The following is a 25,528-nucleotide window of genomic DNA, read 5'->3' on the forward strand; positions in this document are numbered from 1 at the left end:
CAGTGACCCTTACAGACTTGTAAGAGTTTCACCTATTATTTCTTCTTCTCAACCCTTTAAGCACTCCATACCCACCCTGCCTCTCAGTAATAAAAGCTAAATGGGGCATCAAAAGCCTTATTCTTCCATTCTAAGTATATACTCTATTTGGTTTGCACATCATTTTCTACCTTCCCAAACCTGGATCTTAAAGTGAAAGAGAAACAGAAAGAGATTATGTAATACAGTATAAAATATATAAAGATACATCTTTATAAAAGATACAAAGTTGATTCAACTCCAATCCTAGGGAGTTTATAATGTAAAATAGAATAGACAAAATGAAGATTAAGGCCATAGAACAACCAGAAGAACACAAATGTTATTTACAAATTTGTACTAAATACAAAAACCTTATAATAAACGTAAAAATTTTTCTTAAAGCAGGCACTCACAAGTTTGGCTAAGGTTAACATGTAAATTGATAAAAAAGTCATAGTAAAAGATATATTTAATCATTAAGAGCCATCTAGAAATTCCCAAAGTACTCTTCTGGCATTTAAGGAATCTAATTTAAAATTTCACAACAGGCAATTGATTCAATTTTCTGTTTTTTCTTTTTCTTTTTTAAACCCTAAGTATAAGGATTTTAATACCTCTTCAGGCCTTCCCAAAGCTGGAGTTCCTGTAAGAAGAATGGCTCGCTTGGCTTTCTGTACTATTGGCAGTAAAATCTTGCTGCGACTTGCATTTCTGGACTTCATGTAGTGTGATTCATCCACTATCACTACATTGAAGTTCTGATTATTCAGTGCATCTATCAAAGCCTCTGCATCTGTTGTTAAGAGGCCATAACCTAGAACTGTCACTTTGCTCGTTGGTATTCTCCTAGAAAAGAAAATTTCTATGCTTTAAAAATATTTCAGAAATCATTTTATCACAAACAATACAATTTTTTGGTAAGAAATACAAAGAAAAAAGAGGAAAAAAAAAGTTGAGATGGTACCACTATGAAACCCAATTTCTCTTAAGACTTTATATTCTTCAAATATAATAACCAAGAATTCAAAATTTTAAATTTGCTTTATCAAATCCAATACTTTTTAATAAACTGACTTTAAGATTTTGACATTTAGCAAGAACATTATTTTCTGAGAACATTTGCTTCCATGCACCAATGATCATGAATAAAGTGGATACACAAATATTCGTTGACTATTCCATGTAGCCTTCCCACAAACAGAATAGCAGTTTTTAAAGCGAGGTGCTACCAGGATATTGAGCATGGCAATACTTAGTACTGCAAGGCTGTCCAGTACACTCCAGGGCATTTCACATTCCTGGACCTTCCCCTTAACAGAGAGTGGAGTCCCTGTCACAATGACGACAAAAATACCCCTGGCCCTGGGACACTGAAATGTGGAGAAAAGACGAGGTACAACCTCGGCAGAGAAACATTGGGCCAAAGTGACCCCTGATCTTATGAACTATCTCTGTGATTCATACATCTATACTATTCTTTATCATACTGTACTTTTAATTATTCATTTACATATTTATTTCTCTTACTATATCATAAGTTTGGTGAGGGCAAGAGATGCGACTTATTTATTTTTGTATGTACAGTGCTACGATCCCAATCAGTATGTAGAATTATATAACTAGACAACTAAGTGCATTAAAAATAAAATGTCACTTTGCATTTTCTATATCACTAGTGAAAATAAAGGACAGAGTCAGTCTTTGCAGTTCTCTACCCTCTAATAAAAAATGAAGAGTTCCTAAACAGCCAGTACCAACACAGCAATCACGTTTCTTGTCGATTCTTTATAATGACAACTGCATTTTAAGCCCTGGGTAAATCTGCTTAACATAGAGACTTATTTGGTGTATGCCAATGTTTGGCACTTCTGTCCCCATAAAGATTAAAAAGTTGTTCTTACCCAACATCAGTTTTATTCTGAATAACACTGATTTCTTCTGGACCTAACTCTGGAATCCATTTCTCTATTTCTTCTGTCCAAGGGTACCTCAGAGATGAAGGGACCACTATTAAAAGAGGCCATTCCTCCTTATAGAAGTAAGCGATGGCAATTGCCTGGATTGTCTTTCCTAGACCCATCTAAATTAAAAATAAATAAATAAGTAGGTAGGTAAATATAAAGGCTAAAATATTTATTTAAGAGTATTATTAAAACAATTTTCCAATATAAAGTTAATTGGATTACATAGTTAAATATTCATATTATGATCCTTAAAATTCATTAGAAAAATTATATTATTTTCAAACTGTTTGTGATTGAACTTAAAAACAAAATGACCACTACTTTAAAATATTAACTATACTGGTTTCATATAACTTAATTTTATAAAAATTTATCTTACCATTTATAACTTCTCTTAGAGAACAGAAGAGTAAATGCTTTACCTTTATACTACAGAATCCTGTTATTTTAAAGCTAGAATAAGCTCTACATCATATGCATTTTAGAGCAGAAGTAAGCACATCGTGGTTAAATTATCTGTTCAACCTAACACTTAACTGGTTGACAAACTAATACAATGTCTGGGGCCCACGTATCTTGTGTCCTCCCACTTGATTGTTTCACACTTATATCATACTGCCCCATCTCTAACTTGTACCCATTTAAAAATTAGTTGCTACATGAATTACTATAAAGGTCTCACTCATCCTGTGTATGTGCAGTTTAGGAGATGGTCAAGGACTTGAGGGTAATGTGTATGCAGGGTTTTTTTTTTATCTTCCCCTCAAGTTTCTTCCTTTCTGAGATTTTTCTCTTCATATCCCAATGGCGCAATACATAGTTTGCAAGCTAGACAGAGTGCAGTCTCTCACAGAAACAGATATAAGCAGCCTTTTTTAACTATGTGGCTTACAGCTTTAAGAATTGAAGGAACTGGACATTCAGTGAAGTATCCAGGCAGCTGAGGAAGAATGGAAAGCCAATTTTGCAAGCTATGAATGTACTAATTTATTAGGTTTGGAAAATCCTAAACATTTTCTCACTATTCCCAGTTGTTGTATCACACTTTCCTAATAACATAAAAATTATGATTGCCTTTAAGAACTAAACTATTAAAATACTAAGTATCAAAAAATAAAAAGACATCTTAAATGGAAAAAATAATTCCCCAGCCAAGAAGTCTTGAGATTAATTAATGAAAGGCTTAATCTAGTTAAGGAGATAATGTGTTGAATACAAGAATAAACAATGGAAGCAAAGAAAAGGGTATAATAGTCTGTCTTTATTTTTAATGTTTGAATGCTGACAGTTTTTAAGCACCAACAGTCCCCATTTACTCTTCTGCCCCAAATCTGGGGAATGTGATAAGAATACATGGTGCTACTTTCTTTGTCACTTGAGGGAAATTCAACCGCACAAGACTTGCCTACATGTGGTGAACCCTCATCTTAGACCCACTCCATAAATCTAATAAAAAAAAACAAGCTAGTCTACTTTTCTTCTTTTCTTAAGCCATTTTACCTGCTTGGGATCCTCCCTTGCACTCCCCGGAAAGCTTTATTATGCAAGTAATAGTTTTTCTTATCCTATGGTCATCTGTGTGGCATCATCATTCTTGACATCTGAACCAAATTTTGGTGGAAGAGTCAATCCACCTCTTCAAAGATGACCACAACAAAGGAAAAACCATTACCAATATGTGTTAATACTCAGGCACTGTGATTTATATAAAAAGTTTTCTTGAGCTTTGTTAGCTTGAGTGAAAAAAAAACCTCAGAATCTGATTAACTTGAAATCACTAAAAAGAATGATTTTTTGCAACTGCGTATCTAAAGATAAACCCTATACTGGTTAGGGAATTCACCTAATGAATGAGATTCTAATAAGTTTTTATTTGGTTATCTTTCCTGGTAACACCAAAATTTCTATTCAGCATCCCTTCAGTTACAAGATCATGTAGTTAAATGACTAACAGTGATTTATAAAAATTAGTAAGATATTCATCAACACAAAGCAAAGCAGTGAGTTGCTAACTTTTTAATGTATTTGCTGGTGATTGTTTCTTTTGGGGGCATCACCCAGTAAAAGATAAAGTTGATAAGACAAACTCAAAAAAAAATGTGATACCATATTAGAAAATAGAAGTACATTAATGTAATCTAATGCTCTCATTAAGGAAAGAAATGATACATAGCACAGGATAGCTGAAGTTAGGTAAAATTAATAAGCAATAAAATAATTGCCTGGATCTACATTTTTCCCTAGAAGCAAACTTTTAAAACATACTTACAGTCTATTCAATAAATGGTGTTGGGAAAATTGAACAGATACATGCAAAAACAAAACAAAACAAACAAAACTAGACCACCTTCTTATACCATACACAAGAATAAACCCAAAATGGATCAGACTTAAATGTCAGACTTAAAACCATAAAAATCTTAGAAGAAAACATAGGCAGTAAAATCTTGAATATTTCTCATAGAAATATTTTTCTGATATATTTCCTCAGGCAAAGGAAACAAAAGAAAAAAATAAGTGGGACTATATCAAACTAAAAAGTTTCCGCATACCAAAGGAAATCATCAACAAAATAAAAAGACACTTTCAGCCAAGATGGAGGCACAGACTGACACGCTCTGTCTCCCTCTACAACTAAGGATTACAACTACTGCAAAACTAAAAATAATAATAAGTTTCTGAAAATAAAGCTACATGGAAGTACAACATATGAAGTCATAAACAGGTGGTGCTCATCCAGACGGGTGCGAACCCGTGGCTGAGAAACATCAAACTGTGCTGAAGGCAGCAGCCGCAGCAGCGAACAGTGGGACCTGGTAAGCGGACACCAGTATTTGGGGGGAGGAGAGAAGCGCCTAGGAGCCGGCCCTGGCTGCAGACCAGATATGTCGGCTCGCTATTCCAACGCCCAGGAAGGCAGACCCCATTGGGAAGCGGCCCTGTTCCTCAGCGGAGAGTAACAGCAGGAATCCATCTTGAACTCCCGCCCCCACACAAAGCGCCACAGGGTGGTGAGAAAGGTCGCCAGGTTGTGACAAGCACATGGGGCTCCGCCCAATATAGCACAGGAGGTGTGACAGTGCCCTGCCCAAGAAGGAAAGATAAACAAAATGGTCAAAATGGCAGAATTAATGATTGAAATACCAATCACACAGTTAACAAAAAAACAAATAAAAGCCTTGACCGATGAACAAAGAGCGAATCTTTCTGAGGCTGAGTTTAGAGCCATAGTCATAAGGCAGCTTACAGACCTAACAGTGGGGCTGAATCAAGACAGGGAAGGAATGAAGGCTAGTCCTGCTGAAATGAACAAAAATACATACAAGACAAGTGGTGAGGAAAGGAAAGCCATGGATCAAATTAACAAATCGGAACATAGGGAAGGAACAGTCAAGCAGTGCAGAAAGAGGGAACAAAAAGTGAGAAATATGATGAGAGGCTCAGAAACCTCTGGGACAGCTATAAGCGATCGAACATTCGAATTATCAGATTGCCAGAGGGTGAAGAAGAAGAACTAGAAATTGAAAAATTATGTGAAAAAATAATGAAGCAGAACTTCCCTAACTTGGGGAAGGAAATGAACTTACAGGTCCAGAAAGTACAGAGAGTTCTGGATAGTCTGGACCCAGGGACACATTATCATCAAAATGTCAAAAATTAAAGATAAAGAGAGAATCTTAAAAGCAGCAAGAGAGAAGTATTATGTACAAAGGGGTCCCAATAAGACTATCAGCGTATTTCTAAAAGGAGACTTTATAGGCAAGAAGGGACTGGCAAGAAATATTCAAAGTAATGAAAATCAAAAACCTACAACGACGGTTACTCTATCCAGTGAAGCTGTCATTCAGAATAGAAGGGCAGAGAAAGTATTTCCAGGACAAAGTAAAACTGAAGGAGTTTGTTAGATCCAAACCACTGTTATACAAGATGTTAAAGGGACTGGTTTAGAAGAAGGAGGATCAAAACTATGAACATTAAAATGAAAACTGTATCACAACAACCAACAGCAGAAGCTAGGGAATCGAAACAGAAGAACTATAGGTATGGGGAACATATTGGGGGGAGGTCAGCGGGGAGGGGGAAGGAGGAAAAGGGAGGGAGATGATGCAGGAATTAAGAAGCATAGTAGGAGGGAGTGGAGTAGACAGGAAGATGTTGAGAAGGACTATATGCACAACCAATGGGCATGGACTAAGGGAGGGGACAACTGGAAGGAGGGATGTGAGCAGGGGGGAAATAAATTGGGACAAGTGTAACAGCATAATCAATAATAAAAAAATAAAAATAAAAATAAAAAGACAACCCACTGATGGGAGAACATATTTGCTGATACATCTGATAAGGCTTAATATCCAAAATTCATAAGGAATTTATAAAACTCAACCCTCAAGCCTGAAAAGACACTTCTCTGAAGAGGACATACAGATGGCCAACAGACACGTGAAAAGATGCTCAATGTCATTAATCATCAGAAAAATGCAAATTAAAACCACAATGAGATATAACCTCATACCTGTCAGAATGGCTATCATCAATAAATCAGCAAATAGCAAGTGTTGTTGAAGATGTGGAGAAAAGGTAACCCTTGTGCACTGTTGGTGGGAATGCATACTTGTGCTATTGTGGAAAACAGTATGGAGATACCTCAAAAAATTAAAAATGGAACTGGCTTATGACCCAGTGATCCCACTTCTGGGAATATATCCAAAGAAACTTAAAATACTAATTTGAAAGAATATGTGCACCTCTATGTTCATTGCAGCATTATTTACAATAGCCAAGATCTGGAAGCAGCCCAAGTATCCATCAGCAGACGAGTGGATAAAAAAAGCTATGGTACATTTACACAATGGAATACTACTCAACCGTAAAAAAAAGTCTTACCCTTTGCCACAGCATAGATGACCTGGAGAGTATTATGCTAAGTGAAATAAGCCAGTCAGAGAGAAAGCCAAGCACTACATAATTTCACTTTATCAGAATGTAAATGCCAGAGCCTAGAGGCAGCCAGAATGAAAATTGCTGACCCATGGCCAGAATAACAAATGCAGTGGTTACAGTTCCCTAATTGGTACAAACTAGGAACCTCTCCAGAGTATCTGGTGCCATGGCTGTCGTGGTTTGCTAGCTTAAAAGGTGCGCCTCAGCAGAGGCTGAGAGAGACTCCTACCAGCTCTCATGAAGGTCTGGCAGTCTCCATCCCCCTACTCTTATGGCATCCCCACCACCCCAGTGGTCCGCAGGTAGATTCCCTGTCACTCAGTCCCCACTTGCTTAATAAACTGGTTATGCCTTACGCTCTGTCTCCAGACTCTCCTTCCAGTCACTGCACCTGACATACTTATATATGAAATCTAATGAACAAAATAAACTAACAAAGTAGAGACAGACTCATAGAGAACAGTCTGACAGCTGTCACAGGGGTGTGGGCTGGGGGCTGGGTGAGAAGGGTAAAGGGATTAAGCAAAGAAAAAGACTCATGGGCACAGACAACAGTATGGTGATTGCCAGAGGGAAACGGGGTGGGGGAGGTAGAGGACTATAAAAGGGGGATAAACCGTGATAGAAGGAGACTTGACTTGGGATGGTAAACACACAACACAATATACAGATAATATATTGTAGGATTGTATATCTGAAACCTATATAATTTTATTAACCAATGTAACATCAATAAGTTCAATAAAAATGTACTTAAGATTTCAGTATTTTGCAAAGAATTTTAAATAGCATAACATTCAACTATAAAAGCAATAACATATGTCAAGTAATTTAGGTATTAAGAAATAACTATAGTCAATAGGTGGTTCAAAGCTCTTGGCTATAACTGCAATAGAATTTGTAAAAGTGTAACCATCAGTGTTTCACAATTAAGGCTAAATCACCTATTAAGAACCAAAGCCTCAACTCTACAATAGTTACAACTGCCTAGCCCTGGCTGGTGTGGCTCAGTGTACAGTACTGAGCACAGGACTGAAAACTGAAAGGCTGTCAGTTCGACTCCCAGTCAGGGCACATGCCTGGGTTGTGGGCCAGATTGCCAATTGGGAGTGTGCGAGAGGCGATCGTTTTCTCTCGCACACCAATGTTCCTCTCCCTCTCTTTCTACCTTCCTCTCGCTCTAAAAATAAATAAATAAAATACTTTAAAAAATACTACAACTGTCTAGGTAACTCTTGCACATAAAAAGAATTAAATAGAATACATTAACTTTAAGGGTACATTTTATAAGTGTTCTTCAAGATAATAAATCACTTTTACTCGATAATAATTTTAGGTTTCCTTAATGCCTTATTCTATAAAATTATTAAGGGCAATGAATAACAATGATCCTAACTGACATATATAATATCAGTTTCAAATGTTTTTGAATATTAAATTAATTTGTTGCTATAACACTAACCAGTAAAATACTAAATATATCCAGAGTAATTAGCTGTTTTTTTAAACTGAATTTATTGGCCTGAGATTGGTTAATAAAACTATGTAGGATTCACGTGTACAATTCTATAATTTGGTGCAGGGGCTATTCCCACCCCAAGTCAAATCTTCCTTCTATTACCATTTATCCCTCCTATACACTCTTCTCCCTCCCCCAACCCTACTTTCCCTCTGGTAATCATCATACTGTTGTCTGTGTCTATGAGGTGGTTGTTTTCTGTTGTTGTTGCTTTATAGCTTTTATACAGAAACTGTATACAGAAGATACCTGCTGATGGAGAATTTTTTGAAACTGGAAAATTTTCCAGTTTTAAAGCTATAAGTAGCTTGTACCTTTTGGGACAGACATGGGGTTGTCTTTAGAATACGTGGTCTCTTTTTTTTTTTCCTAGAAGAGACTCCTTTGGGAGGCCCTTTTAGGTATGCAGACTTAAATACAGATTTAATAAAGAACTAAATTAACTAAATAAACCACGTATGGAAATGCCAGGGTGAAATCCTATGTCCTATTATTATTGTTAAGGAAGTATGTTTTAGAAAAACTATTTCCTTGTTTTTATAAATTAAGTTATAATTTTCTTTCCTATAGGGAAGTTTAGAGGGTATGTCTGAAAATTTTTGTTTGTATGTGTGTGTTCATTTATGTGGTATTGATTCATAGGAAACAAGGAACAAGGAACAGACCATAAAAATATGAACACATAGGCCTAATCTTTTCTTTATTCAAGACTAGAGGCCAGGGTAGAGAATTTAGGATAAGATGGCTGTGGAGTAGGTGGAAGATAGACTCACCTCCTCCTAGGAACAAACTGGAATTACAACTAAATTATAAACAATCAACTTGAATAAACAATGGAAGACTAGCTGAAGAGAAGTCTTATAACCAAAGATTTATAGGAGAAGACACAGTGAGACTGGTAGGAAGGGCTGAGGCACGAAAAGGGCTGGCCCCACTTCCACAGGTGGTGGCTGAGGTTCAGGAGGGAAACTCAGCTGTGGGGGTTCCTCCTGAGAAGTGTGGGGTCTCAACCCCAAAGCAGCTACACAGTCCATAGCACCAGAGCTGGGAAGAGGCAGATTCTGTTCCCCAGGGAGAGGCAGGAGACTGCTAGAGACATAAGCACACTTTTAAAGAGTCAACACACAAAATTTTGTTTGCATTCACCATGGGCTCTGGTGGAGAAAGGGCAGAGCAGACTTAAGTCCATGAGTAGGGACCAGAATTTGTGGCTCTGGGGAGAGAGCTGAAGGGACAGCCAACAGGATCCCTGTGCTGAGTCACTCTCTCACACTGCAGATGCCATCTTTCTTGGGTGGAGCAATCCCCTCCATGTGGCATCAGCCTGGGGAAATGCAATAGCCCCACCCTCTGGACTCCCTGTTGCTCCACCTGCAGAGTTTGCACCCTGCTAAGGAGTCAGCTGCCTGGGCCATGGAGTAGAGATCTGGACAGACTCAGGGGTATTAGTGACTAAGGTGTATGGCTTTGGTGCAGGAGTCATTCCCTCTAGTCTCCCATGAACCTGACAGGCACCTCCTCATCACAGAAGATCTACTAACCCCACTTTATGGGCTCCCCTGGGTCCCACACTTCCTCTGATGGTCTGGTCTTCTTCATGGGTGGGAGCAAGCTTTCTCCTGATGAGAAAACATTGTATCAGGTGATGGTAGAAAGGATGTTGGTCTTAGAAGGAAGCAGGATGGGATGAAAAACTTCTCTAGGAACAAGATATTGATGTCCACGTGGGGGATAGCAAAAGTAAAGCAGTGAAAATGGTCTGTGCTGAACTGAGAGGCTGGATCTAAACAAATGTACTTAAAGAATAGTCATTTCTAGTATTAGCAGTTAAATGTTATGTTTTTGATATTATAGTTTTATTCTTCCCAAGTCTCTAGAAAAGTTTTATTAAAAGTCACATCTTTACAAACGGGATAAAATGTTATCAACAGACAAATCTGAATAAGAATATATGGATGGTTTCTGTACTATTCATATTTTTGCAATTCTTCCATAGGAAGAAATATCTTTTAAATAAAAAGAAAGTTACAGGTCTACAATCTAGTATCAGCTGTACTGGGAAGGAGGGCAAAAGGGTTGTCCTATTTCAAAACCAGTGGCCAAGAGAAGATGACACTTAACTATTCCAGACATTGCTAGAAGAAGAAAAATTTCTAAATTATTTAAAACATCAACATAACACTAATAATAAAATATGAAAGGCAACACAAAAGATAATCAAAGACCAATCTCACATGCGAGTATTGGTGAACACATTTTAAGTAGACTATTAGAATACAGAATTCAATAGACCATTAAAAGAATAACGTGACCATGAGAAGTTCAAGTCCAGGAATAAAATGGCTATTCAACATAAGTAAGTCTGTTACTGTAATTCACAATGTTAATAGATCAAAAAGGAAAGTGTCATATGATAATCTTTGGATGTCAAAAAGGCAACAAAAAATATTCAATTTCCATTTTTCATAAAAGTCCTTTATTATTAACGATAATCTCTCTATATGAAAAAAAGTACGTATCTCAGCCAAAAAGCCTATATATCATGTTTAATGGAGGGGAAAACATTCCCATTAGTATCAGAAACAGGAGAAAAAAATGTGAGATAAAAATATTAGAATAGACAAGTAAAATATGTATTAGTTGCAGGTAATGTGACCAAATACTTAGAAACCAAAAGCATCAATAGAAAAATTATTACTACTATTGGTAATAATACTTAAGTATCACCTATAGAATTTAGGTCAGTGGCTAGTTCCAAATTATGATGAAAAAAAAGTTTGATACTTGGAAGGAATAATCAAAACAGAACAATAAAACAGAAGAGAATACTGAACAGGCCAAATACTAATGGAAACTGATTATATAAAGGTGTATAAATCTAAATCTGTATAACCTTTAAATAAACAACCCCTTTCTTTTTCCACCAAACTCGTGCACTGGGAGTCATGCTTCTTGGCGGTGGGCAGTCGAACCCCTAAGCTGTTCTAGAACAACACTGGTGGGGTTCTGTAACAAGGCCAGAAGGGAGAGCTCTCACACCCTACTATGATCATGAAACACAACAGGAAGAACTCTGTTGCTAACAGCCCTCCCAACGTCCACTTCCCTTCTAACAAAGAGTTTCCTCTCTTTTGTTTTAGCATACTTGCACATAGTTGGCAGACTTGCACAGGGACTGCCATGGTTGCTTGTTTCAAATTGCAATTCTAGTCCCAATAAACCTATTTGCTGGAGATATATCTGCTTGACTGTTTAAGGTCAAGAATATCCATATAGTGAGATATCATGTACTCATTAAAAAAAAAATGAGCATATACCTATATGCTGATATGGAAAGATTAATGTCACTAGCTGCAAAAAAGTATATTGAAAACATAAATATATGGTGAATATGAATAGTATGATGAATATTTAGAGGGAGGACAGAAGAGGGAGAAAGAAAAGAAGAGAGAGAGGAAGAAAGAAGGGAAGGAGGGAGAATTGAAGGAACTGTTAATAGTGTTACCACTGGAGGGTTGGACTGCAGGAGTAGAGAGGGAAGGAAAATAGACTTTAAACTTTTATTTGTGGGAGACAGAAAAGGACAGATAAAGAGAAACTTCTTTTAAAAATATCCAAGAGAATTTCTGAGATATAGCAAATTTCTGCTAAAATGTGGACATCAACTCTGACCTTATTATAAAGTCACAGTCTACTGATGTATTCTGACATGAGAGTGGAGGATTTGGAGTAGGGAGAGTGAGAGAAGGTAGGGAGAGAGGGGTGAAGAGAGTGAGAAACAAATTAGGCCAGGTGGTTTAGTAGGATGGAGCGTTATCCTATACACCAGAAGGTTGCAGGTTCAATTTTCGGTCAGGGCACATACCTACATTGTGCGTTTGATTCTCATTTGGGGCATGCACGTGAGGCAACTGATCAATGAGTCTCTTTCACAGTGATATTCCTCTGTTACTCTTTTTCTCTCTCTAAAAATTAATAAACATAGCCTCAGGTGAGGATTTAAAAAAACACGCATATGTAGGTGTAAAATGAAAAAACAGCTTTTCAAAAAAAATTGGTAAAATTTATATTGGATGATAATTGAAGAAGCAAAAAATGAAGATACTTTGGGTTGCATGATTTCTGTCTGCTGTCTCTGCTCCTGATTATTAAGTCAAGACTTAGTGTAAGTCACTTTTCCTTAATATACTTGGGATTTTCAATATGTAACAATGTGGAGACTTTGTATTTTAGTACTCATTTCAAGGGAATAAGTAGGAAGACGTATAAGGAATAATTTATGTGTGTTTCCTGGGGAAAAACAATTTCACCCAGTAAAAGAAAGCACAATCCCAATATTTTAAGTTTCAAAACAGAAAAAAGAACAATTAACAGACTACAATGTTTTAGAAAAATTTTAAGTTATATCTCTAATGTGAAGAGCAATCTGTTTTTACCATATTGAAAGTCTTTAGTGATGTTTACTAAATGGTAACTTAATATGACACCCCAAAATATACCTCCTTAGAAGAATTACTTTTAGTTGATTATTTTTGAAAAACAGCAGATACAGGAAATTTTGAAGATGGAGTAGAAGTTACCCTTTTGTAAGAAAAACTTAAATTTATGTAGAAAATCTCTATATCTCTATTTGTAAGAGTGTCTCTCTCTCTGTACCTGGGAGGGAGGAAGACTCAAAAATCACAAAAACTCTTAGCTATAGATAAGACCCAGACTTAAATCTGCCTAACAAGCCTTACTCTTATTCATCATGCTTTACCTGGTAACCTTCCATAACTGCCCCCACATGGATCTTTCCTTTGTGTTTAGTTGAAGATGATATTCAAGGTGGTGGCTGGCTTGGGACAACTCAGTAAGTTTACTCATTTTTTCTGAGTATCTCCCCGTGTAGATGAAGTATACATATTAATGAACTTCTATTCCTTTTGATCTTGTTCATTTCAGCCAAGAACTCTGAAGGATAAAGGGGAAATTACTTCTCTGCCTTTATATTCATATTTAATCTTAAAGAGTCACAAGATATAATAGAAATGAGATACTTAACTATAATGTGAAATTCTCAGATGAGTATGTATTATTCATTCAAACAGTACCACTACTAAGATGAAATGTGAATAAATACAAGATAACAACAGAATAATGTGGATTAGTAATGCTCAATAGTTCAGAATTAGATTTTCCTTAAATTTTTGTGTCTTTTAAAATTTGTTTTATAAAATTAAAATCAGGTGAACAAACTATATTAAGGTTCCATTCATGTTCTCCACATGTATTATGGGATTAGTGCCTTGGGGATTTCTTGAAAATGAGAGACCAACACAATATAAAGAACACAAACATATAGGTACTGAAGGGAAAAAGGAAGAAATGGTAAGGGGGAAAGAAAAGTGGCCCAATCTTTTGGTTATGCTCTTGGTTCTTAAAATCGATTATATTTATGAACCATTGGGATACAAGTTAAAATTCAGACTTCAGAACACTAACTCCCCAAATTCTGATTCAAAAACCTGGACTTTTAAAATAAGAACCCCTAAAGTGATTCTTATATGGATGGCTCTCAGGCTACATTTGAGAATAACTGGTCTGGAGATTAAATCTTGAAGTAAAAAAAAAAACCTTGCAGTGCTTTGTCTAATTTTTAGCCATTTCTCCTCCAGAGGAAAAAAAAAAAGAGATGAAAGCAGAATTAACACTTTTAGGATTTTATTATTGAACTTATTAATTTCTAGGGGCTCTTGTTCCTTGATTGATATTCAATTATAATTCGAAGGCCGGATAAATATAGTGCTTTCTACTTTGCTATGTAGTATACAGAATAGCCCTTATGAATCTAAATTGCCATCATGTCATGTAATTTGGAGTTTTGATCTCACCATTGTGGGTAAAGAAAAGTTTCAATAAATAGGCATTACCTCTATGAAGCTGAAAAAAATCACAGCAGTTTGGCTTAAACTTAACAATCTATTTAGATCAGTGGTTCTCAACCTTCCTAATGCCACGACCCTTTAATACAGTTCTTCATGTTGTGGTGACCCCCAACCATAACTAAAGCATAGTGATTAATCACAAAAAAAAAGATGTAATTATATATGTGTTTTCTGATGGTCTTAGGTGACCACTGTGAAAGGGTCATTCGACCCCCAAAGAGGTCACGACCCACAGGTTGAGAACTGCTGATTTAGATGAACTAATAATTTAATAGAGACGAATTTTAAAAGTTTAATAAAAAGTTGTAAAGGAAATCTAACTTGTACATGGCTTTGATTATGTTATTTTAGGTGATCAATTAAAGTACTATATTTAAGCAACTATAATAAAAATTTAACTGTTTAACAGGAGAACAAATAACTTATATCACTAAAATTTCTAATAATGAACACAGAGAAATCAAATACAGTATACTGCATTCTTAAAGGAAAGAAAACATATGAAAAATACAAAATATTTCATGTTGTATAATAATACCGTAAATATACTGATCACAAATGTAACAAAGGAGTCTTTCAGAAGTATATGAAAACAAGGACTAGGAAGCAAAGAGCAAACAGTGAACATTTGCACTTGGAAAACTGATTATTGCCATTAACAATCCTAGATCAATTCAGCTAGATATTTTTGTAAAAGATAAGATGAATAAACCCCTTCCTTAGCATTGTAAATATTAGAGTATGGTGCTATATATCCCTTTTTCTGTTGCAACACTATAATTAATTTGAAAACATCAGACTTGAGAATAAAGAATCTTGTGTTAAAACCCAGATCAGTACATATGTTTGTGTTCTTCGATTACAGAACACAAAAAATTGTGGTGAAGTAAATAAATAAGGCCACCATTTATTTATGACAAAAAGGAAAATAACTTCTGCTTTCAAAGTAAGGGATCAAATGCAAGTCAATCAAAAGCAAATCAATCAATACCTAAGAGACAAAATTTTTGCAGTTATTATAATGCTCAGTTGAATACATACTTGTATGAATCTGTCAGTTCATGTGTTGATACACAGTAACCACTTTAGAACTATTAGAAAAAAACTTGAAATCTCAATCCAGTAATTTTTTTATATGTTAATTAAGCAATGTCAGAGATTCACTGCTCAGGTTCAGAACCAAGACCCTTTTAAGATGGGGCTTATGTATATTAAAAAGAAAATAAAAAGGAAGTCTTATAAGAAGTTTAAAAATACAAGAATCGACTTACTTAAATGGTTACATAAAGTGAAAGTGTAACAAACAAAGAAACAAAATTCTAACCACAACTTCTTTTATTTAATCTTTATTGTATTTCTTTTTAACCACAACTTCTACCAGTTGCCAAAATGTCACTATTAACTAAAAACGAAACCCTAATAAGCTGGGTAGATAGCTTTCAAAAGTTAAAAAAAAGGATGGCCACCAAAGCCAAGATTAGGCTGGAATATTATTGCTGAAACTGAAGGAAGTTCATGATTATATAAGACTGAAAAATTAATTGATCATTCTAAGAAAAAGATTAAAATTACTGTTTAAATTTGCTTAGGTACGATAAAGAAAAGCACAGGCCCAAAATGGCATCATTTATGGTAAAAGCCAACAATACCAAACCTAGATATACCTGATCTAACTGCAGTTTCAACTTAGTCTAATGAATAGGAGAGGGAAGATAAAGGTACGACCCTCACCATTGCAATCTAAAAAGAACTTACTAGAGGAGCTAGAAACAGAGGAAGACATGTCTCATCCGATAATCCAGCAGTCCTGGGCCTGGTCTGATAATATTGCCAGGTGTTCCAATATCACAAGAAACACTTCTGTTAGCACAGGAGGAGAAAAGTCCTTGGAATTCTACGTATTGTTTCTGCAATCTGGGAAGGAAAGCCTTTGAAACTGTGTTTACATCCCAAGGTAGGAAAGGGCACATAGGGCCTAAAGGAAGAAGTCCATTAACATTGGGTATTCAGGCCCCATTCCTGGAAAGTTAGCACCACTTTTACCTGTCAATCAATATGTAATTTCTTCCCTCCCTCCCCAATCCTGCCAATTATCTAAGTCCTCAGAACACAGGACTCACTGTGTTGGCACTCTTGTCCCTCTGGCCACCCTATGGTGAGCTTGCCAACCAGGCCTTTGGCCACCCTTGGTTTTGCTCTCCCATACACTAATAAATTTTGCATGCACGCTAACAGGCTTGCTGATCTGTTATTCTTTACTGTGTCAGTGAGAAGAACCAGGGTTTCTCCAATAACACAACCTTTCCCAGAAACATAATCTTAACCAGTATGGAATTTTCTGACCAAGCACCAGTAAACTAATTTGTTACAGTGGACCCTCTCCACCCTCCATAGAAAGACAAGCAACCTACATGATCAAAACCGTTTCAATTCTTTTCCCCTAAAGAAAAGATGTCCAGGCCCCCAAATAATCCTTTCTTTTGTTAATACCTCCCTTGCCCTACCCTCCTTCCTATAAAAACTTTCCAGTTGGTACAACCTCTCAAAGAGCCTTTTTAGTTGCCAGACGGGATGCTGCCAGATTCATGAGTTGCTTAATACAGCCAAGTAGATTTTCAAATTTACTTGGTCAAAATGTGTTTTAACAGGTGTAAAAACAAAACAAAACAAAACAAAACAAAAAACTAGGACTACTAAGGAATAAGAAAGAGAAAATAAGTACTTATTCCTTAAAAATTAAGCCTTATGCTTAGAGAACACTTAAGAGAGATGATTTTTTTTTTTTTTGGGGTTTAAATAAACAATCATAAGGTAGACTTTCCTGGGTCCAAATGATATAGTTTTTTTTCTCTCTCTAGAGCAGAAGTTTTTATATTAGTCATAGTTACAGATACTTTCTCCTATAATACAATGTTACATGAACCCCAGGGAAGTATTATAGTAAGGTGAAATATATTAGGTTTCTGACATTTTTATTGCATAGGGATGCCCCTTGTTTTCCCAATATAACTAAACATGTTATTGGATAATTCCCTGTTATTTCTCTTCTTTTGTCTTCAATATACTATATCACTAATAATGGCTTCAAATTTCTTGAATGAATCTATGTACAGAAAAGGATCAAGAGTGTATAGCTCGTGAATTATTACTTAAGGAATTCCAATTTAATCTATAAAAAGAAATGATATGTTAAAATTATGATAATGGCATCATATACTAGTCATATTCCTCATTTATTAAGTATTATCATGCCAAAATCAAAAATGACTTATTTTGTGGAACCAGTTGACTAGAGAAAATGTAATATAGCTCAACTTCAGAAAATTTAATGAAAATGCCATCTAAGAAAATCTTCCTAAGAAATAAATTCAAACTGGGTTTAGAATCAAAATAAATGTTACTTGCAAAAGGTAATTATTATGAGGACGATGCAATGTTAAGATTAAACCTGGGCTTGAGTTTATTTTATTTTAATTATTTATTTATTTGTTTGTATGTTTATTTATTTATTTATTTTTAGAGAGAGGGGAAGGAGAAAGAGAGGGAGAGAAACATCAATGTGTGGTTGCCTCTCACTCACGCTCCCAACTGGGGACCTGACGTGCAACCTAGTTATGTGCCCTGACTGGGAATTGAACCAGCGACACTTGGTTCGCAGGCCAATGCTCAATCCACTGAGCCACGCCAGCCAGGGTTGATTTTATTTTATTGAAGTATTAGTGATATTAGAAGTAGAGAAAATAGTTCATTAAATTCATAGTTAACACTATGTCATACACTAATGAGGTAAAGAAAATAACAAAATGTTTGGAAATTTTGGAATAAAAAAGTACTCCATGTTAGGAATTAATGTTAGAATTCATAAATTAAGATTAAAAAATTAAATCGATGAATTAATGATATGTTGTGAAATAAGCTAAAATATGGATTTTAATACAAGTGTACTGAAAAGTGACAAGAATATTCAGTCAATAGTATTTATTTGTTTATCCGTTCTAATATCATTTATAATTAATAGTCTTGGTGCTAATATTAATAAAAACAGAGTTATTTGGAAACTCACTTAGCACAGGTAAGAAAAAAGCTTTGGACTTCCGGCCAAGATGGAGGCATAGACAGACATGCTGCGTCTCCCTCCACAACTAGGAAGGAGCACAACTACTTCAGAACTAGAAACAACCAGAAGTTCCAAAAAATCAAAGTGCATGGAAGTCCAGCAAACATAGATATAAGAAGAATTACTCATCCAGACATAAGAAGAAATACTCATCCAGACATGTATGAGGGGCGGAGCCGGGGTGGAGAGGACGCTGTGTGGTGGCAGCAGCAGTGGCAACAGCAAGCAGCAGGCCGGCAGAAAGCCCAGTCACACGTTTTAAAAAATCAGGAGGAACACCTGGGGAGCGTTCCCAGCTCCTCACCAGACTGCACAGCTCATGGTCCCAGCACCGGAAAAAATCAAGCCTCATTGTTTTTGACTGTGCAAACCCGTGGTGGTTGGGACAGAGGCAGAAACTGCTGGTCTCTCAGCAGAGTCCGCTTGTTTAAAGGGCCCCCACGGTCCTAGAACATACGCAGATCCACTCACTCTGGGAATGACAGCCAGGGCAGCAGCTAGATAGATGCCAGTGTGGTGTGGAAGTGGGAGAAGTGCCTGGAAAAGGGGTGAGTGCTGGGCAAGTGGCATTGTTCCTTCTCAAACCCCTTCCCCACATACAGCGCCACAAAGTGGTGAAACATGTAGCCCGTTACTGACAAATACCTAAGGCTCCGCCCCTTACAATGTTGTAGGAGTGAGAGCTCTCCCTGGGACATGGAAGCAAACAAACACAGGAGACTTCCGGCCAAGATGGAGGCCTAGACTGCCACACTCCTTCTCACTCCACAATTAAGAAGGAATACAACTACCGCAAAACCAGAAATAACCAGAAGTTCCAGAAAATAAATGGAAGTTCAACATATGAAGTTATAAAGAAGTAGTGCTCGTCCAGACAAGTAGGAGGGGCGAAGCCAGGGAGGAGAGTTCAAGCTGTGCTGTCCGCGACGGCAGCAACGACGGCGGCAGGACAGTGGTAAGCACAGATACTCATATTTAGGGGGAGGCAAGAAGCATCTGGGGAGCACCCCCGGCTGCAGACCAGACCCGTCAGCTTGAGATTCCAAGCCGGGGAAGGCAGACCTCCATTGCCTTGGAAGGTGGGGCCCGGAGCAGGTGGGGATGGAGGAGGAGGAGGCACACAGTCTCTCAGTGGAGAGTGAATGGCAGGAATCCATCTTGGACCCCCAGCGCTGCAGAAAACACCACAGCATGGTGAGACAGGTCGCCTGGTTGTGATGAGTGCATGGGGCTCTATCCCATATGGAGTATGAGGTGTGATAGCCCTGCCCAGGAAGCAAAGGTAAACACAAAAGGGTCAGTATGTCACAGATCATGATAGAAATTCCCGTGATGCAGCTGACCAGACAGCAAATATCTAATCTAATGAGGCAGCAAATAGGAAATCTTTCTGAGGCTCAATTCAGAGCTTTGGTTATAAGAATGCTTACAGACTGAACAGCAGATCTTAAACAAGGCGGGCAAGGAATGAAGGCTAGTCCTACTGAAACGAACAAAAACACATACAAAACTAGTGGTGAGGGATAGAAAACCAGGGATCAAGTCAACAAATTGAAACATAGGAAAAGAACAAACAGTCAACCAGTGCAGAAAGAGGACATGAGAAGTGAGGAAAATGAGGAGGCTCAGAAACTTATTAGACAGCTACAAGCAGCCCAATATACAAATCAAAGGGCTGCCAGAAGGTGAAGAAGAAGAACTAGAAATGGAAAAATTATGTGAAAAAATAATGAAGCAGAACTTCCTGAACTTAGGGAAGGAAATAGACTTACAGGTCCAAGAAATACAGAGGGTTCCAAAAGAACTAGACCCAGGGAGAACCACATCAAGACACATTATAATCAAAATGTCAAAAATTAAGGATAAAGAGAGAATGTTAAAAGCAGCAAGAGAAGAAGAGAATTACATACAAAGGGGTCCCAATAAGACTGTCAGCTGATTTCTCAAAAGAAACTCTGCAGGCAAGAAGGGACTGGCAAGAAATATTCAAAGGAATGAAAAGCAAAAACCTACAACCACGATTACTCTATCCAGCGAAGCTGTCATTCAGAATAGAAGGGCGGAGAAAGTATTTCCAGGACAAAGTAAAATGGAAGGAGTTCATTAGATCGAAACCACTGTTATATGAAATGTTAAAGGGACTTGTTTAGGAGAAAGAGAATCAAAACTATGAACATTAAAATGAAAACTATCACAACAACCAACAACAGAAGCTAGGGAATCGAAACAAAGGCAAACTAAGTAGGCAACGGGAGTGGGAAAAGAATTATAGGTATGGGGAACATTTTGGGGGGAGGTCAGTTGGGAGGGGAAGGGGGGAAGGGGAGGGAGATGGTACAGAAATTAAGAAGCATAGTAGGAGGGAGTGGAGTAGACAGGAAGATGTTGAGAAGAACTATATGCACAACCAATGGGCACTGACTAAGGGGGGAACAACTGGAGGGAGGGGAGGTCACTGGGTGGAGGGGAACAAAGGGAAAGGAAATTGGGACAACTGTAATAGCATAAACAATGAAGCATGTTAAAAAAAAAGCCTTGGAGCAGCAAAAATGAAAAATAAGGAACAGACACATAACTTAAAACAGTCTAAGATATTTGAGGAAAGTACATGTCTCAGTAGATAACCTCGATAAACTGAAAAAGGTTTTCTTATGGGTAGTGTATAATGTTTAAAGAAGCAAGAATATAAAGAGAGCATTTGAAAAATCTTCCCTTCAAAATTGTTATGGTAAAAAAAATTTGGATACTTGGTTGTCCTAAAAACTTTGACTCTAGAAAGACCTAATTTCTTATAGGCTTAAATACATAAAATTTCAAACAGGGAAATATTATCATCATTAAAGAAATAAATTTCTAAATTAAACTGTCTAAGTTTAAAGCTTGAAAGAAGAAAATGATATTAAAACTTCCAAAAATGCAAAAGATTAAGTTATTCTACTAAAATATTTGGATCACTGAGCAAAATTAGATACAGATTAAGAAAGATACATACTTCACATCACTGTAATATACAAAAAGAAGTTTTCAAACTTTTAAAAAGCAGTGTAAGCCTTTTTCAAAGAAAACATTACACAGAAATTCAACATTTATAAAGCTGAAAGAGCAAGGCAGCCATGGCTGAAGTAAAGTAAGGTCTTCACATTCCCATACTCTCAGTCTAACCTCAGTTCTGTGAAATAGAACTCTGTGAAATACGGCTCACAAACCATGAAATGTTCCCCAGTCAATAAACTCAATTTTTCTCTTTTTCAGTGCTGGTTTTCTGTTTACTTCTTCTTGAAGGCCCACGTCAAATTTACCTCCTTCGCAAAGCCTCTGATTTAATATGGAATTAATGGTTTCTTCTACAAAAGTTCCACTGAATTTAAATTGTAAACTTCATCTCCAACATTTCTAGTATCCTATCTTTTACATCGATTACACAGAGATATACCTCCCATCCTTCCATTCCTGACTGAAAGCTTCTCAGAAAGTGGGCACATTTTTTAACCTATATTCCTAGGAACTTACCAAATAGAAGACCCTTAATAATATTTATTTATTGAGTATAGTAGTAAAAGGGAGGCTAATCAATGGCTAAAGGAAAAATGGCTTTAAAATGTTCTAATGTAAAGAAATAAGACCTGGACTGATAGCAATCCCTAGCTGCTCCCTATGAAAAGTCTGGAGCCTTTATATATATTCGTAATTGTTGTTCAATTCCCAATGCAGCAGTGGCTCCTCTGAGATTTTAAGTTTTGTGGAAATATAAGCCCATTACTAGAAAGGAAAAGCAGGTTATAGGCTGACATTTAATTTTAACCACTCCTCCTGATTTTAAACAATTTCTATTCATTACGAACAATCCATTTAATACAGACTGGTGAGGCAGGAATGTCTGCAGCATCCTCCTTACAATATACCTGTAAGTGTTAATGTATAATAACAATGATTTAGAATGAGATAATGGCAGTAGTGATTTGCGCCTTTCAAATACTTATGTGAATAGCAAACATTATATTCCAGGAAGATGCTTTGTGTCTGACTCTATCTGGGTATGGTTTAACTCACCATTGCTTTCATCTCTGCTTTTCAATTTGTATTTTGTGTAAGACTATTGAGAGAACATTGTCATAACCCAGCTGTGCAAAACAGCAGGAGCAATAAACAAAATTACATCAGCCTCCAAAGAAATCAGGGTAAACTTCATTAAAATTGAAAGTGTAATCAGTCACATTTGTATATTACTATTGTTCAAGATAAAAAAATTTAAGACTGAAGAATGATTTGAAGGACAACAAGAAAACTATAATAGACATTTAAAAAAGAATTTTTTTTTTTTTGCTTAAAACTCATGCTCCAAAACTCACTTAAAAGAATCTTTTCTCCATTTCCTTCATGACCTATGATAACTGAAGGTAGACAGTAGTGGGCTGTGGGCCTGATTTAAAGTACTGGTGCCTAGTAGACAAGATGTCCAAGTTCTCTTTCCCTCTCTTATTCATTCATCCAGAAGGCATTAATTGGAAATCTACTATTCCTCAGACACAGCTAGGTAGACATGGCTTGAGTCCTAGGAGTTTCAGTCTATGGGAGAGAAGCATATAAGTGCAGTAGAACATAATTTAAACTACAGTAGAAGTGAAAGCACAGAGCAACCAAAAGGCACCAAGGATGGTGATACAGAGGAAATAATAATTAAAGAAAATTTTGAGTGATGACTTTATTAGATGGACTTCAGAAAGGATTTCATACAAATGGAAATGAATTAATCAGAAAAAATAACAGACTATACAGATATCAAAGCATAAAAATGGTGTTTGGGAATAGGAGAAAAGAGGAAATGAAAAGCTATATTTGTCCCACCCCCTACATAAGGAATCTTGTGAGAAAAGTATTATTATTTTCTGCTTTACACAATGATACTGAGGCTCAGAGAGATTAATTAACCTGTCCAATATGACACTGATAGTGAACGGGAGATATCACAATAAGTAGAGAGATGAAAATGTCACTAAAATTTATGCTAGAGAAGAGCTGAAGAAGAGAATTTAAGACAGAGGTAGTGGCTACCTTGTGAAAGTGCATTACTCTATAGGCAACAGAAAGAAATGGAGAATTTTAGGAATATAACTCTAGTGGCAATAAACAATGGCTGTTTTCATTTGATTCAGTTTTGACCTCCTGACTAATTCTCTGAGGTCAGTATTACCCTAACACCAAAAACAGACAAAGGTATTACAAGAAAGGAAACTATGAACCCAGATATGAAAATCCTCAACAAAATATTAGCAAATCAAATAAAACAATGTATTAGAAAAATTATATAACTTGACCAAGTAGAATTGATCCTAAGTATGTAAGAATGGTTCAGCATTTGAATACCAATAAATGTAATCTACTACATCAATGGACTACAGAAGAAAAATACCATATGATTCAGAAAAAGCATTTGATAAAATCTAACACCTATTCATGACAAAAGCTATCAGGAAACTAGGAACATTTGAGAATTTCCTCAACTTGGTAAAGAGTATCTACAAAAAACCTTACAGACCTGGCCAGTTGGCTCAGTTGGTTGGAGCATCATCCAATACATCAGAAGGCTGCAGGTTCAATTCCTGGTCAGGGCACATACTTAGGTTCAGGTTCAATCCCAAGTGGGGGTGTGTACAGAAAACAATAGATTGATGTTTCTTTCTCACATTGATGTTTCTCTCTCTCTCTCTCCCTCCCTCCCTATCTCCATTCCCCCCTCTCTCTAACATGAACAAACATATCCTGGGGAGGATTAAAAAACAAAACAAAACAAAAAAAAGCTACAACTAACATACTTAATGGAGAGAAAGTGGACTCTTTCCCCATTAAATAGGGAACAAGGCAAGGATTTTTTGTCTCACCACTCCTATTCAACCTTATACTAGAAGGACTATATACACAAGAAAAGGAAGTAAAAGATATATAGATTGTAGACATGACATAATATATATAGAAAACCCCAAAGTCTCTATCAAAAAAGTTAGAACTAATAAATGAATGCAGAAAAGTTGCAGGATGCAAAAATGGTATTTAAAAAATCTGCCCTAGCCGGGTGGCTTAGTTCACTGGAGCATCATTCTGTCAGAGGCAGATTTAATGGTGGGCGCACGAGATGCGTGCCCCGGGCCCCGACTTCTGAAGGGCCTCGCAAAACCCCAACTTTACACTTTTTTCTAATGACACCAAGTTTGGTTTCATATGTGCAGTTTTAATTACATGCAAGTTTACAATCGGTGGTAAAACCTGATAGTATGTTTATATTCGCTTATTTTCATTATTTCATTACTACGCTGCATACTATACACATACTACGCTGCATAGGCCCCGTGCGGCGCTACCACTCATCGGAGCAATAGAATCGTATTTGCTACTTTGTACTTAACAAAGAGTTCTCCTGCAGTGCAGACTTACCATATACGCAAATACACAGGGATGTAGATTAGTTTGTGGATATGTACTTGTTTCATTTACGGTTTTAAAAATAGTTTTCTGTGCGTATAAGTAAATATTCAGATAAGTTGAAATTATATTAAAATAAAATTAATTCCTATTGTTGAAATTATATTAAGATAAAATTAATTCCTGTTGTTACATCAGTGCCTGGATTTTCGTAGTTTATGAATAATAAATTAATTAATAGTACATTAATATTTTTTATTTATTTAAAAATATGGCTAACATGTATTTTTATTTTTCCTGTGTCTCTCTCTTTTTTAAGGGGCCCAATATTTTTTTCTGTGCCCAGGGCCTCAACTGACCTTAATCCGCCTCTGCATCCTGTGCACGGAAATGCTGTGCGTTTGAGTCTTGTTCAGGATACATAGCTAGGTTATGGGTTTGATCCCTGGTTGGGGTGCATGTGGGAGGCAACAAATCGATTTTTCTCTCTCACACTGATGTTTCTCTGTTTCCCTCTCTCCCCTTCACTTCCTCTCTCTCTAATGTTAATAAATATATCCTCAGGTTTAAAAAATTTTTTAATCTGTTGCACTTCTATACACTAACAAGGAACTATCAGAAG

The 25,528-nt window shown here is 36.6% G+C and overlaps 1 protein-coding gene across 3 annotated transcripts in view; it reads right to left on the reverse strand.

Annotated features, from left to right (window-relative positions):
- The window catches only part of ZRANB3 (zinc finger RANBP2-type containing 3), a 282,266-nt gene that overhangs the window by 140,243 nt on the left and 116,495 nt on the right, over positions 1-25,528 (reverse strand). For all 3 annotated transcript variants that reach the window (XM_090267121.1, XM_090267113.1, XM_090267104.1), the window contains 2 exons: positions 1,923-2,101; positions 636-867 (listed from right to left, as the gene is read on the reverse strand). In XM_090267121.1, coding sequence (XP_090123247.1) covers positions 636-867; positions 1,923-2,101 — 411 coding nt within the window. The remainder of the gene's footprint in view (positions 1-635; positions 868-1,922; positions 2,102-25,528) is intronic.

The sequence above is a fragment of the Furipterus horrens genome, unplaced genomic scaffold, assembly GCF_987537825.1.
Source record: "Furipterus horrens unplaced genomic scaffold, mFurHor1.1.pri manual_scaffold_1, whole genome shotgun sequence".
Taxonomy (NCBI): Eukaryota; Metazoa; Chordata; class Mammalia; order Chiroptera; family Furipteridae; genus Furipterus; species Furipterus horrens.